We start from the raw sequence: 17,053 nt of genomic DNA, 5'->3' as shown, positions 1-17,053 counted from the left end.
TGTTGACCTGGGTGATCAGAAAAAATCTCCACCCTTTACCCACCAGGCACCATTACTGAAATTTGAACCTGGGACCCTCAGATTGAAAGTCCAACGCTTTGACCACTCGGCTATTGTGCCGATCAGATGAGCTGTGCAAGCTGTCATCATTGAAACTGATGGACCTCCAAGAAGTTGATGTTATCTGTGGTGTGCCTGCAGGAATGTGGGTTTTGAATGTGGCTGGGTGGCTGTAAAGGTACTCTTAAGGCATATAGGTTTTGTGTGTGATGTGTTAGTTTCATTGTTTGAATAGAGCTAGTATTTGTATGGAACTGTTATGTAGGTAATGGAGGTGGTGGGGAGACAATGAAGACATCACCCTGACACATTGTGTTCTCGCACATCACGGATCAGGGACATCACCTGTAAGCTTTCTATATAACTGGCATTTTTCATTGGGAGTGTGGGGATCAGTATGTGTCCAAATTATGTAGCTGATATAGTGAACAGGTTAGCTGTAATGTAGAAGTCTACATGACTGGCAGTGGTCATTGGTCAAAGTGTACATCATGTCCAGTCTACAATATAAAGTCAAAATGATCTGTATTGAGTTTTCCTTTTTATTTTTCCCCCCAACTCCAAATGATGTTCATAAGTTCTGATGTGTTTCAGTGTGCCTTGGACATGAGCTACTGGACAGGGTTCAACCACTTTGTGGTGTGGGGCAGCATCATCTACTACTTCTGCTTCCAGCTGGCCTTCTACTCCGAGGCCATTGTTTACGAGTATGTGGGCGTGGCCTTCGAGGTTTTCGCCAGCCCAGTAACCTGGTTTGTTATGCTGCTCACCTGCACCATCCTCATCCTGCCCATGATTGCCCTCCGCTTCTACCAGACCTCCGTCCACCCCACCCTCTCTGACCGCGTCCGCCTCCGGCAGCGGATGCGCAAATCCAAGTCCAAAGGTCGCGAGCTGCACGTGCGGCGGCAGTCAACGTTCCGGCGCAGCCAGCGATCGATCCGCTCGGGTTATGCCTTTGCCCACCAGGCTGGGTTTGGGGAGCTCATTACCAGCGGCCTGAACATGAGGGAGCGGGCCAAGGAGGATCCCTCCCCTGTCCGCCTGACCAAAGTGTCGCGCCACGACAAGGCTCCGTCCCCTACCAGGGAACTGCACAATCCAGTGTCCACTCACCAATCCCCCAACAGACATGTGGACTCGGCCAGCTCCGTGGACTCTCACAGTCGACCAGAGAACATGCCCCCGGCAAGCGCAATCCTGGTGGAGCGCATGTGATAGAATGTAGGGAACGGTGTGAGGCAGCATTGTCTTGTGATAGTGTGCGACGGGTGTTTGGGGCCGGGTGGAGTGTGTGGGGGTCACCCGCCCCTCCCCCTGCTGCCTGCCACCCTGCAGGGTGAAACTGCATGGCGGTTCTTGGGGGTCCTGACACCACGTCACTTCTTCACCATATCTGTTGGACTTCAGCTGGTTCTTGTTTTATAGTGTACCTTGTTATTCCTGTCTGATAGTGTACCTGGTTATCCCTGTCTGATGGTGTACCTGTCTGATAGTGTACCTGGTTATTGTACCTGGTTATCCCTGTCTGATAGTGTACCTGGTTATCCCTGTCTGATAGTGTACCTGTCTGATAGTGTACCTGGTTATCCCTGTCTGATAGTGTACCTGTCTGATATAGCTGTTTATCCCTGTCTGATAGTGTACCTGTCTGATAGTGTACCTGTTTATCCCTGTCTGATAGTGTACCTGTTTATCCCTGTCTGATAGTGTACCTGGTTATCCCTGTCTGATATTGTACCTGTCTGATAGTGTACCTGGTTATCCCTGTCTGATAGTGTACCTGGTTATCCCTGTCTGATATTGTACCTGTCTGATAGTGTACCTGGTTATCCCTGTCTGATATTGTACCTGTCTGATAGTGTATCTGGTTATCCCTGTCTGATAGTGTACCTGTCTGATAGTGTACCTGTTTATCCCTGTCTGATAGTGTACCTGGTTATCCCTGTCTGATATTGTACCTGTCTGATAGTGTACCTGGTTATCCCTGTCTGATAGTGTACCTTATCCCTGTCTAATAGCGTACCTGGTTTTACCTGTCTGATAGTGTACCTGGTTATACCTGTCTGATTCCTGTCCAGATAAGAACCTCAGTGATAGTTTTGATGCCTTGCTCTCCTCGACTCAGGCTTGATGGCAATGTTTTGAGTGGGAGGGGGCATTCTCTGAGGTCAGAGTGAGGATTGGTGTTGGTAGATAAAGGGGAATTGGGAGGAGGGGTGTGGGGGGCGTCGTTGTGATGAGGATGTGTGGCAGCCTGCATGTGAAGCTGGGTTCAGGTCGTCGTGTTGGGGACCAAAAAATGTCAACATACTATGTTGTGGAGGTCACTGAACACACCCAGCTGTCTGCCATCCCAATCCTGTTGCTTTGGTTGTTGGTTTTGTTCTTTGTTTTTTTGTCAGTGGAGTGTCAGTGGCTCAGTGATTGCAATGACCTAATTGACCTTACCCCTTTTCCACACCAGCCACCCTTTCTTGTATCTTTTGTTTATGTTGTCTGGCACTGAAAAGATAGGGAGTGCCTGTCACTGCTGATGGTGGTAGTGGTGGTCTCACATCCTTTTCAGTGTGCACGCTCCATTCCCACCCCCCTACCCCCACCCCCACCTAAACTTATGTACCCTTTGATTGAAGCAGATCTTTGGTCTGACTCTCACCATGTATTTGATTGACATGCTTTGGTATTCTGTCATAAAAATAACATTCTTACTAGGTTTGTTGTTAAAAAATGATTGTTGTTTTGTTGTTGAAGTATGAAGATGTTTCTGTTTTGCTGTTTTTTGTGGCAGCAAGTGTTAAGAGGATTTTTTCTTCTTTCAGTTTGTAGTGGTTAGTTTTTGTTTTATTTCTTTTCATCCCAGTCTCTTTACTTTTATGAACTTTTTATCCACTCTTTTTGGGGGAACAGTCCCATTCTGTCTCTCCTCGCCTGTACCTTAGCTGTTCTATGTGTCTGTGTTGTATGCTTGTGTCATTTGTGTTTTGTTCTGCAGACAGCTGTGTACGGTGTTGTCTTCTCTACACACAGAAGGAAAAATATAGGGGGGGAAATGTGTTGGTACCCAATACTTCTTACTTGGCTTGTCAATTTGCAGGAAGTGAAGATCAACATGAAATGGCAGTATACAGCAAAGCCATCACAGTGGTGGTGTGAATCATAGCAAAGCTGTTTCAGTATGATCACCATCACTGTTTTCGTCCATTGATTTTCACATCAAGGTGAAGAAGTTGCACTTGACATACTAATGGCAATGAACATGTCTTGGGGGGGAAATACAACACACAAATGGGAGCAGCATATATGGGACCACATGCTCTTCAACATGTTTCTTTCTTTTTTATGTATATATATATATATATATATCTTTTTTTAGGAGAAGGTGCTGCTAATTTTGACCTAGTCATGGCTTGACAAGATGCTAACTTTGACGCCCAGCTTGAGAAAATGCTTAAACCTTCATGACCAGCTAGAGAAGATGCTAATCTTGATGACCAACATTTCACTTTGTTTCTTTACTGCTCTGCAGCCACTTCCATCAGCCGTATTGGTGGTTGTGACAGTGCTGAAGAAGTGAGGTGAAGAGGAAGGGGGTGGGAGGCAGAGGGAGGTTGGGGTAGGGGTGGTTGGGCACTGTGGTTGTGCCCTGATGACATGGTACAAAATATACAGCTGAGGGGAGTGTGTACATTTATTTTATAGAGGGAGCCAAGGGGAAATATTTGCCTTAAATGTTCCAGAGAGGGGACTGAGGTGAAGTGTGTACTTTATCTGTAGAGGAGACTCATTTTGGGAAATGATTTATTATATTGCTAACAGCTAATATTGAGCATTTGAAAAAAACAACAACACACACACACACACACACAAAACAAACATAGAAAATGGTTTCAAGTGTGCATACGATATTTCCAGCGAAAAAATTATCACACTGGATTCTGTTTGATAAACATGTTTTGCGATGACATTGTCGACTCGAATGAGAGCTATGAACAGATGAATAATGTTTGTGTTGATTGCATTGTTGACAATGTAAATCCAGTGTATGAAAATGCATTGCTGACTGTTTGTAGTTTGTGTACATTTTTGTGCCTATTAGGGGTTCATATATTGTTTATTATCTATTAGGGGTTAATACATCATTTGATATATATATTTGGGATTCCCTTGGTACTAGTTCAGAATTTCGAAAAATTCAACATGATTGGAAGTGTTCATTGCAAACTGATGTTTGTTATGCCCACACTGACACAGGTGATGTTGACAGTGATGCCAGCTGTGCACAGGAATGCCAGATGTTGACTCGACATGTGAACAGAACTGTCAGAAGTGGGTGCAGTGCATGGGTGTGCTCCCAGCAACTCTTCTTTTTGTCATGACATCCAGAGTGTCTATATTTTATTATCATACACATGTACATACAGAACTTTGTTGGTGGGACAACACTTTTTCTGAACATGCTAAATCAATAAAGCCTATATTACTATTTCTCTAGTCTTTTTCCAGAGCTTTTTTTTGTTGTTGTTGTTTTCATGACAATGATGATTGTCATATCTTGTTTTTTTTCTGCTGTTTGATATCCCAGTTTGTTGGAGAAGAGAGTTGTTTGAACACTTGTTAACCAGTGCCTGTTCCTGCGAGGACGTCAGTCTATCCAGTGGACCCACGGACAGCCACAGCTGTCACGATGAAATTGTTGTGCAATGGCAGTGGCTTCACTCCCTTGCCTCATTCCCCTCTTTTTTTCTTTACATACACATGGAAGTTTGTGGTTTCTACTTCTTTTTTTGTCTATTTTGGTCAGATGTTCATGTCGGTTACTTTTCTTGATAAGTTGATTTGTCCGTATTTATTTAAACTCATAATTTTTTGGTGTTCACACATTTTGATACAGTTTTATTTTGCGTAGATGAGAAACGTGACCGGCATAATGCATGTATTATATTGGTTCTGTTTTTTCTTTTCTGTGGATGGCATTGAGGAGCTGTTTCCTCATAAAATCCAAGGGCATGGCATGAATTTTTCCAGTGTTGATGTTTGTTTTTCCTTGTGTCTTATGTGATGTGCACTGTCACAAAGAGATGGAACAGTGGGGAAAAGCACTGACCTGTGGTAAAGCGCTGAGTGACGTGCTCTTGGTGGTGGTGCTGCTTTGTGACCTCTCACCAGCATGTCCCCTCTGGACACTTTCTTCAGGCCAAGCTAAATGCTGAAGCTCACATCTTTTCCTTTGTGCTATGCCATGCAAGAGTCGGCTAAGCAGAAGTTGGGGAGATCATATCTTGCAGTACCTTTCTTTCTCCATTGGAAAAGAAGACTGCACAGTCGTCAGCTTGATGTCTTATTGTTCTGTGTTGTTGCTTTGATGAAGTTGCTTTACACAAGACTTTATATGTATATAAAGTTGAAGAAGTTTGAGGGCTGCTTTCCTTGACCGTTTTCACTGTATTCCATGTTGCTGCTTTCTTCCAGTCCTATGAGTCTATGGTCCATGGGACAGTTAGGCCCTGTTCAGATACTACTCTCTCAGAGGCTTAAAAAAAATTTTCTGCCTGGACACCAGCAGCCGTTTAGTACCATTAGTCCCATACCATTAATTCCATGTCCCTCTTGGACAGTGACACCCAGGTTCATCTTCTGCAGTCCCAGTACCGGTAGGGATCTATTGATTGTTGGTCACCAGGTCACCCTGCACTGCTGCCAAGTTACTTTGGTGGTGTTAAGTAAGGCATGTTCTTATTCAACATATGCAGGACACTGCCTACTTAACCCTCAACTGAGGACAATAACCACCTAGTCATGGAGCCAGACAAAGTGAGCTACCTCCCCCCAGTGTGTAGACCACAACCATGTCCCTCCAAGGACACTTCCCCCCATGAATCTGCTGGCAGCAGACCTGGACAGGAACTTGCCTCAAACATGGATTGAATCTGGGGTCCCCATGAGAGCAGGACATGGAAGGCCTCAGAATCTGGTACTATTTTATCACAGGCTTTGTTTCTGATTGAGACACTTGTCTTGGCCACCTTTTGTTGAGCAAATATCAACCCTCAGAGAGGCTGCTCATTGTCTGTAGAATAGTGTTTGTGTGTTTGGAATATACTAAACAGATTGCCTTTTAAATGTTGAGGTTGAAAGTTGGGCTGTTTGTGAGGTGGGAGAGGGGCAGTCCACTTTTGTGTGCTTTGAATGAGGGAGGATGGAGCAGTCCATTTCAGCATTTCAGTGTGTGAGGGGAGCAACTCACCTGTCAGTGCTGCCAGTGCTGTCCTCAGACCACCATCTCTGTCTGTCATCCTGGCAAACAAAGACTGTTGCTAACTTCACCATCACACCCTTCTGCAGCTGCTTTCTTTTTTTCTTTCTTTTTTTGTATTTCCCACTTCCTTCATTAAAGAAAATTCAGTCATTCATTTACTTCAGCCCTGCAGCTTACCCTGTCACAGAGTGTTGTGTGGCACATTTTATTTATTTATTTGCTTTGTTTCTTTGTTTTAACCCTGTCCCAATGATTCCGTAATTTCAGTCAACCCTTCACAAGTTACAGATTTTTCGTGATGTGACCCTCATTCTTGACATTAACCCTCTATGTTCTGTACAGTGTTTTACTTCAACCCTACGTTCTTTCCCTTTTTATAAATATTTAATTGGTTTATCAATTCCAGCTGTTGACTGAATTGTTTTTTTTTTGTGTCTTCATCTTCAACATATGTTGTTATTGTTTTTCAACCATTTTCAGCGTTTTGGATCTTTTGCTCTTCTGTTTATTATGTCTTTATTTATCAGTAACATGAAATTAACATCTGCTTTTTGTGGAAAAATATGTCGATTTATATATATACCGCACAAGTACACATGTATGCAAGCATACGTTTGCGTGTTACCAAATGGTTTTTATGAAGTGTAACACAAATAATAATGACCCTGGAGGTTGTGAACATAATGATGCATTTTCTGGATGGATGATCCAAATTTTTGTTGAATGAAATGGCTTTGAGATGGCCATCATTATTAAAGTAGACATGAAGAAACAAATGGATAAAGGGATATAGTTTGAACATGTGTTCAAAACATCATTCAGACGGGTATTGAAGACTTTGTAACTTGGATTGGTGGGGGTTGGAATTTTCTGTCCCCACACACAGACAGACACACACTTTGCATTGTATTGTGTTGTATCACTGTTTGTCACAACAGATTTCTCTGTGTGAACTTATGGCTGCTATCCCCAGAGAGAGCATGTCACCACAGCGCAGTGCCACTCTTTCTTTTTTTTTTTCTTTTTTTTTCTTTCAGGGTCATCAGTAAGGCTCAGTCCCTTGTTGATAATGTCCTTTTGTGTACTGAGCAAAATATGACTATCTTCTGGTCTTTTTTTTTTTTTTTTTTTTTTTTGAAATTTGAGTGATTGAACATTAGCTTTACATATTTTTTTTTTCTTAGTGCATGGGGACTGGTTCAGAGGACAAGAATTTGAGAATACTTGTAGAACTAGAATCCAGCTCTGCCTAACAGAGGGAAACTGCAGACTCTTGGTGTTACTCAGAATTGAAAGAGACAGCTAGTTTCAACTGAAAATTAGAAATTATGCAGGCAACCACACAAAAATTCTCTCTCTCTCTCTCTCTCTCACACACACACAACACACACACATGCATGCATACAACACACACACATGCATACATACATGCATACATACAAATGCTCACTTGCTGACATGCTCAAAATGAAAGAAGTAGATTTCTTATGGCAAAAAAAAAAAAAAAAAAAAGAAATTGAACCACTTTGAATGGCTTCACATCTTACTGATCTCTTGTTTCTTCAGCTTGTGCATGCCCAATCATTTATTTGTGGTTAGGAAACCGGTTTGTATTTGATACATTTTATTAGCCACTAAGAAACAATGTGATATGCTTTCTTGTTTTTTTTTTTTCTGCATATATGCATTGATATGAGCATTGTTTTGCTAATCAGTGGTGGTTACTGAACGATGTGGAACATAGATGCGGAGTTGTGTTATATTTTTGATTAATGTTACAGTTTGAAGCGGGGCAACCGGAGCAATGATATATTTCCAAATTTGAACATGACTTTGGAAAATATATCATGAGAATTCAGAAGATTATCTAACAAACTTGGATGTGTTGTACCCTCAACCTTTTTTTCTTGAATCAGTATACTGACAACTATCAATGCATAATGATTTTTTTGTTGTTGTTGACAAAAGAGAAAAATAAAGTCTGATGTGCATATATATACCAACTTGTACAAATTGCATAAGAAAAAAATGAACCCCTATTTTGCTAGATGTGAGCAGATTGCTGTTGCTATGAAGTTTGTTTTCTTGTTAAGAGGGATTTTGGAGGGGTTATGTTGTATGTCTTGTTTCAAGGCTGTTGTGTGTCAGAGTTGAGCGACATTGGTATGAATATTGGGACAATATCTGTCAGGACAGTGTGAATGTCTCTGTGACTTTGTGTATATGCTGGTATGATACTGATGATGTTAGGACACATGAATAAGAACAGATGATATAACTGGACAATACAGTATAGTTTAGACAGTATGGATGTTGGGAATTAGGGACATTTTTTTATGTTTGGACAATATGTTGTTTGGAGGGAGGATAGATTTTGCTTAATGTCCTGTCACACATACTGGTGATTGTAGGCATTTTGTTCAAGTATTACTTTTCATGTTTGAATATTATGGTGTAAAAGGTAGGAGATGAGAGGGGGGTTGAATGGTGATTTGGGAGAAACAGGTAGAAGGGGGGTGGAATCAAATATGAATATTTAAAGTAAATACTTTAGTACAATTACAGAAAATTACTATATGGACTTTGTAAAAGAGAAGTTGTTAATTCAGTGAGAAAAATAACTGATAATGAATACAAAAAGTCAAAGACATTAACATTCCCAGTGGCTAGTAATGATACACTTCCATGCAGGTAAGGCTTCATCAAATCAGTCAGAAATGATATGCTTAACTGTCACATCCCTGAAACAAGTGCAGTTGACATTAGGGCAATATTTTTCCATGATGAATTAGATAATAGTCTGAAAATAAAACTTAAAATTGTTGTTTGGATATTATGGAGGTTAGGTTTTAAGGACAGTATTGATGCCAGGACAGAATAGATGATGTTAAGATGGAACAGGTATCAGGACAGTGTAGATGTCAGGGGACAATAGATTTCAGATTTCAGGGTGATATAAATGTCAGGATAGTATAGTTGTCATGACAGCATAGATTTTAGGGTCGTATATATGACAGGATAGTATAGATGTAAGGAGAGTACAGAGGTCAGGACAGTATAGATTTTAGGTTAGTATATATGCCAGGATAGTATAGATGTCAGGACAGTAATCAAAGATGCCAACTGTTACAATTTCACGTATTTTTATTGTTTCAATCGCAGTTTGTTCTGATATCACGCCAGTGTCAAAATTGTTCCGAGTTCATTTTCGACTACATAACATGGTCACATGCTTTCCTGCCGCAACATTACCCAGACACTCTAGACCTATCGATCACGAGGCAAGGGCAGGCACTACTAACCTTGGTCTCACATGATGATGCTGAGCTAATCGCATGCGTGTTTGCATTGAAACAGCATTGAGTGGACCTATCAGCTTAATCGTTTGCCCAAACAAGAAAGAACGTGGCTAAATCAAGTTGCGACTCAGTCAAACAGCGTCTGTGCACGGTGGAGTGCCAGGAGGAAACAAGCGGTTTGAAACGGAGAAGTCAGTCATGAATTCCGATTGTGAGAAACAAGACAAACAAAGACCAGGGAAGCAACACTATGCCACAGATGTGTCAGCTGTAAAGAAGCAGCAACGGGATAAAATGTGCGTTTGCTGATGTGGCTGGGAGTCTGAGTGTTCCTACCAAATTCAAAATGTTTCTACCAAATTTCCTGATTGTTCCTACAAACGCTTGACTGGGGTTGGCATCTCTGAGTATAGATGTTAGGATAGTATAGATGTAAGGATAGTACGGTTGTCAGGACAGTATAGATTCCACAGCTAGGATGTTAGGACAGTATAAATGGCAGGCCAATATGGATGTTAGGACATGTATGTTGTGACAAGTCAGTGTGGATGTTGGGACAAGTCTGTGTGGATGTTGGGACAAGTAAGGATTGATGTTTAAATGGATGTAATGGCAATTTTTGGGCAGTTAGTGTCGTTCTTGAACAGTATGGCATTGGTTTTATCCTCTCTTCTGCCATTCTTGGATTCTCAACAACTGTCTGTTCATTTGTTGGTTTCCTTTGTCTTTCTTTCCCCCCTTTTCCTTCTCTTTTCCTGTGTATGTGTGTGAACAAGTGTAAGAGAGTGTGTGTATAGGAGCACATGGGTGTTTGTGGTGCATATGTGAGAGAAAGAGATTGTGTGTGGGTGTATGTGTGAGAGAGAGAGACTGTGTACGTTTGTGTGTGTGTGCCTGTGCGCAAGTGCACATGTGCAAATGGATGTGTGAGACAGAGAGTGTATGTGAGCACATGTGTGTGTCTCTCTCTCGATGTGTGTGTGTGTGTGTGTGTGTGTGTGATTTTGAGACCGAATGTGTGTGTGTGCTTGTATGGCTCTAAGTTTTCCTCCTTTCTATGCACAGAAAATGAATATGAATGAAACCATGAATAAATACAGTACACATGTTCTCATTGAATATATTATGAGAAGACTGCAGTCAGTTTGGAAGTGACAGAGGATTGGGGGAGGGGAGGGAGGAAGCAGACCTGTTGATTCATGCCTGCAGAGAGAAGAGTGATTCTTCTCTCTCATGTTATTGATGTTACCAGCCTCACATTCTCTAAATCTTGTTGCCTGCATGTGTTGTCTGAGGTGCTGAGTGCACTCAAATGATTGTTTGTCCTGTCTTTACTGGTCTGTATTCAGTCCAGCTTGAAATCAATACAGGTCGATATTCGCAATGTCTGAAATGAAATATTGTGAATGATACACTCAGCCCTCAGATACCCCCTTTGTGGTTGCGTGTGCTTAAAGCAACAGGATTTCGATTTGACATATATGTATGTAAATGATTCCGTTGTTTTGTTTTTTCAGTATTTGAACTCTCTTGGGACGGCCAGTTTTCTCCCTTTCTTTTCCTGGCAGAGGCCCCACCTGATGTCAGGTGGGTGCTTGAATGACCCAGCTGTTAGCTTTCGTCATCAGAACTGTGGTATTGATTATCTCCCGTCCACATCTTCAGTGTTAGAACCATCCATCTGTAACATTTCAATGGCGGCAGCATGGGTTTCACTGCCAGCGTCGCCTATTTTGACATTCTTATGTAGAGAGTTAAAACTGTCTGATAAAATGTTTTATAATTTTGAACATTGTATGTGATCTATTTGGGGCTTGATAAATCAAGTTTAACTCAATTGTTTAGACAAAGATACATATATTACTAGTGTTTGCAACTATCAATAGATCAGAAACCCTTTGTAGCTCACCTTTAAGGTTTTTAAGTACAGAACAATATATAGAAATAAGAAATAAATATGAACTTCATCAGTTGAGCACTGGATGTCGCTATCTATCTATTTTGAAATGCTTAGTGTCACAAAATGCGTGTGCATGTGTGTGTACATGAATTGAGTTTGTGCATGTGCGCACATGTGTTTGAAACTTTTCCTGGGCTGTTCAGTTATTTCACATTTTTATGTGAGAGTTTTTTCATTGGTGATGAAAAGAGGAAAAGCAGATTTGCCTTTTGAGTAAGGAAATATTTTGGATGTATCACTAATGGAAGAAAAACAGCATTACTGGGGGAAAAAAAGTTACGAAAAAGTGAATGTATACAATATTATTATATTGTATTAAGTATGCATTCAAAATGAGGAAGTGATTCTAATTCATTTGTCATACTGCTAGGTGTAGTAACTACACATGAATATATTGATATACATTTTGAGACACACAAAATACACCTGAAATATTCATGTTATACTTTTTGCATTATGCTGTGTATGTTTTGGCATATATTGAAATACGTTCTTGTCAGAACAGGTTTCTCTGAATAAAATTGTGGTTGCTCTCCTCCAAGAGGTCATACCGCCATAATGTAGTGTCACTACTTTTCCATGTCAGCATACAACATTTTCCTTTCAGGAACTGTTTTATTGACAGAATGTTGCCGAGACAAATGGTTCATACTTTGTCCATGCATTGAGATCATGTTGCTTGCGCTATCATGCAACTTCATCTTTGCTTCAAAAGAATAAAATAAATAAAAAATAAAAATTAGAAAGACTAGCACCCAGACCACCTCACAAGGTCTCATGGGAGGGTGACTCGAATCCAAATCCTCTGGTTTTCTGTGTGGGGACTGCAGTGACCAGTCCATGCTGTGTCATGGCTGAACAAGACACTGACGACAGTCTGCAGCTGACATACACATTACAGGACTAAGATCTTCACTCTCTCACCACTCAACCTTGTGTGATGGTCTGGGTGCTAGTCTTTTGGATGTGACTATAAATGATGTCTTTTGTGTAGCATGTACTCAGCGCATATAAAAGACTCCATAGCAAAGGGTTATCGGAACTTATCCTGGGAAAATTTCTGGTGAAATACCTTTTTTGATATATATTTTTTAAAGCACTTGCAGACCAAAAAATAAGAAAACAATGGGATAGGGGGTGGGGGTGTGCAATTTGAACGTCACATAGAGAAATCTGTTGTGACAAAAATTATTCAATACAATACAATACAACAGCCATCTGCTTAAGTGAGGCAGTCTGAAGGAGGTTAATGACTATGGAAACAGTGTGTGAACCTTGTATTATTGGAGCTGTTTTTTGTGCTCTTTTTTTTTTCTTGGTTTAAGAGATATCTAGTGAATTACCATTGTATACACTCAGTAGTTCTTGTTTGCTTTTTCAAGACAATCATTCATTTTGCATAGGCGTCTTTTGAGAGGAGAACATCAGCACATTATGTTACATACAAGCAGAAAGACAAAAACAACAATTCACTTACAAAAAACAAAAAACTAATGAAAAAAAACAAAAACAAACAACAACCATATTGATTGAGTATACCTAATACTTCAGTATATCACATCAGTGCATTATCTTACAGACAAAACAGCTACTACAATTATTAGTATTCCTATACTTCATCGCATTATGTTACTTAACAAAAACCATGACCACACTTCTTTAGTTTACCAAATACTTCAATATGTCACTTTTTTGTTACCTGTATTTTCTCTGATATTTTTATGAAGGTCTTGATTTCTGATTTGTGAAGACAAAATTTTGATGGCTGATGGCTATTGAACCACCTTTATGAAAATGTACCAGGTCAAGTAATTTTTTTGATAGCTGTTGACATAATTATGTGTGTGTGTGTGCATGCGCATGCGCATATGTGAAAATGAAGTTGATCTCTAGGGCCCAGAACATTGTGTGGAGTTGCTGTACAATGTATGCGAGTGTCTACAATCTGTATCATGCAGGATTCCAATGCAACCAATAAATATTATCTCTTTCAGACCATGGGCTATTGGGGGACAGACTGGAATGATGTGTGAGAAAGACAGAAACATGTGCGCAGAGAGAGAACATACATTGAGATCCTCAAAAACACAGAAGTGGATATACACACAGACAAGCAGACAGAAGCAAGAAAGTAAAATATATCCAGAAAAGGAGTAGACAATAATGCAAACCCTTATGCATGCACACACACACACACATATCTGGGAAGACACACACAAAATGGCGGAGACTACCAGCAGCTGAACGTTACTGTGGCAAAGTTGACGCAACTACATGGAAAGAAGATGAGATCAAGAAGCGGCAGTACCTGTGTGACTTCAGCAACAACCAATGCCACCGGCCGACAAACGAAAGCAGGTGGCAGCACTGCGAAAATTAAAGAAACGAAACCTAAGCTGTCCGAAACGATGTTGCCAAGTACGACAGTGTCAGTGTCGGTAGCTCAAGGAGGCGTCACTGCGTTCGGACAAATCCATATACGCTACACCACATCTGCCAAGCAGATGCCTGACCAGCAGCGTAACCCAACGCGCTTAGTCAGGTCTTGAGAAAAAAAAAAGATAAGTCTACATAAATAAATAAATAAATAAATAATAATTATGATATAAAAAAAAGGTAGTAGTAATGAAAATTATAATAATAATAATAAATAAATTATTAAATGAATAAGACAACAATAATGATAAATAAGCAAATAAATGTAAAACATGAAGACACACATACACCCACACATGCATAACAGATATGCGCCAAACACACAGTTTCACAGATATGAAAGCACAGTCAAATACATATAAACGTACATGAGCTCCAACACACACACACACACACACACATTACCCTGCACCTCCTCTACCCCCTCCTCCACACACTCATTTCTAGTCTATGTATCGCAGCTTCCACGGCACACACACACACACACACACAGATGAACGCTTACTTCTACAAGCACACACACACGCGCCCATATCTCCCACCCCCAACCCCACACACATATATACAAAGATATATATATATATATATAATATATACGTTCCAATATCCTGTTGCTCCCACAGTGTAGGCATGCATACACTCACATACCTCATCCTCTACCCCACCTCCTCCCTGCACCCCCACCTCCCCCTCACACACACACACACATGCACAGAACTCTCCTGAAACTTGTGTACACTTACACTCTCACGCATGCACAAACGCACTCAAAAACACAGACCCACACATACACACTTGAAAAAACACACATACACACACGCACAGAGGCTGCCACTGATTGGCCGCAAGAGGGATGGGAAAAGATCTCTGATGCCAAGAACATGGCGTCTAGTGTGTTGCTCAGTCTATTGCATTTGGAAAAGCCCACAGAGACTCTGTTCCGTTTCGAAGAAATTTGCGCAATGTTGGTTTGGAAGTGATGCCTATATTTGTTTGATTTCCAAAGCATCGTGCTCAACCTTTCATGTTAGACTTACGACAACGGAATTCCAAACCACGGCATTTTTTGCGAGGAGATTTCTTCGATCGCGGTAAGCCTAAAGACAAGTGATGCTTTATTAGAGCTAAAACAGACCATAACAACCCTGTGCACCCGTATCTCGTCATTAGAAAAGATTGTGGAGGCCCAAAACGAAACGTTACATCACAAAAACAACTTTCTATGGAAACCAAAGAAACCAAAGAATCCAGCCCCACAACAAACCTCACTTATGCTGAAGCAACAAAATTGAATCCACCGAGCCCGGAAAAAGCAAAGTAAACAGAAAACAACATCGAAAGAGAAGACCATCATCTCCAATGAAACAAAGGAAACAACAAAACACCAAAAGCTGCAGAACAGTGTCATCAAGTCAGCCCCTGACGAAAAAATCCACGAATGACGTCAATGTTAAGCAATCTGACGCAAAACGTTCCAAAAAGGACACTGGTGTTCACAAGGATTTACCGAAAGTGCTTATCCTGCACGATTCCGTCATGAAAGGTGTGGAAGGAAAAAGACTTGGAAGGTCGTACAGCTTCCAAGCTACGAAACAACGGAGCCACACCTTGAACGACATACGGAAGTCCCTGCACGAGTACTCTTCATCTTCAGAAAAAAACGATGTTGGGGTCATCCACTGTGGAATAAATGACCTCAGATCCAACGAACCTGGGGAATTACGTAAATCATTTATATCCGCAGTGAAATATTCTGCGCAGAAAAATCCACACAAAAGCAAAATAACCCCCGTAAAAGATAAGAAAACAGAAATTAAAAGGCAGCTATTCAACGCCATCAGCACTTCAGAACTTTATGATGTAGCCAACATCTCCTTCGTGGAAAATACCAACCTGACAACATACTACGTGTATGTGTGCCAGTGTGGGTATGTCTGTGTGTGTATGTATGTGTGTGGCTGTACATATATATATATATATATATATATATACAGCGACACACACATATATATATATATATATGGCTGTTCATGTGTATGTGTGTGTATATATATGGCTGTTCATGTGTGTGTGTGTGTGTGTGTATATATATATATATATATATATATATATATATATATCATGTGTGTGTGGGGGGGGGGGGTTGGGGGGGGGGGGGGGTGAAAGAGGGTGGATGGGGTAAGAGGAGGAGGGGGGCATAGTTCACTGTAAGTTTTTCACGTTTCAGTTGCCGGAATCAGTAGTTGACCCACATGGTAAGATTCAGCTGAAATCACAAATTAAATAGTCAGATAGTTCTATGACAGTATAAGCTTCCGGTTTTACTTTTTCACTAAATAGCGTTTTTATTTATTTATTTATTTTTTTCAGATGTGATTGAGGAAGCATGCGTGCTTTGTGGAATTTCATTAAACTCAGGTGAAGAAGTAGTGAAACAGACCGAAAAAGGCGTCACTGGTTTGCAAAAAGCAGGTCGTGCAAGATGTGACAATAAACGTTTTTACATCGGACAGAGTGTGCACAAATCATGTCGTCAAAATTACTGCAACGTCAATATTATAAAAAGAGATTTGAAAAGGCAGTTGGAAGACAGCAATACACAAGATCAACCATCTCTTTGATCAAAGAAGACCAAATTTGATATCTCTACTGACTGTCTTTTCTGTGGATGTCCAACTAAAAGCAGCCAGAAAAAAGGAGATTCTGTATATCAAATCCGAAGCTTCAATTTCCAGTCGCAAATAGAAGAGCATTGTTTGCAACCGGGTCCAGATGACAAATGGGCTGAGAAAATTTTGGGTAGAATCAAAGCTGTTAATGATCTCCATGCTGCAGATGCCTTGTACCATCAGCAGTGCAGTGTCAACTTTAGGACAGGCAAAAACATCCCCCAAGCATATTGTTCTTCGACAGAGGCAGCATGTGCTGTCAAAGGCAGACCAGCAGATGCAAGACGTGCAGAAGCGTTCAGACAAGTAATAGAATATTTCAAAGAGTTTGACGATGAACAGATCACCCTCACAGATCTTTGCAAGAAAA

General features: G+C 40.8%; 1 protein-coding gene across 2 annotated transcripts in view; it reads left to right on the top strand.

Moving 5' to 3' along the window:
* Positions 1-13,574, top strand: part of LOC143282038 (phospholipid-transporting ATPase ID-like) — a 102,192-nt gene extending 88,618 nt beyond the window's left edge. For both annotated transcript variants that reach the window (XM_076587463.1, XM_076587464.1), the window contains exon 25: positions 655-13,574. In XM_076587463.1, the coding sequence (XP_076443578.1) occupies positions 655-1,278 (624 nt within the window). In that variant the 3' untranslated portion in view covers positions 1,279-13,574. The remainder of the gene's footprint in view (positions 1-654) is intronic.
* Positions 13,575-17,053: the final 3,479 nt, after the last annotated feature.

The sequence above is a fragment of the Babylonia areolata genome, chromosome 5 (assembly GCF_041734735.1).
Source record: "Babylonia areolata isolate BAREFJ2019XMU chromosome 5, ASM4173473v1, whole genome shotgun sequence".
NCBI lineage: Eukaryota > Metazoa > Mollusca > Gastropoda > Neogastropoda > Buccinidae > Babylonia > Babylonia areolata.
This window is presented reverse-complemented; position numbering and strand designations above follow the sequence as displayed.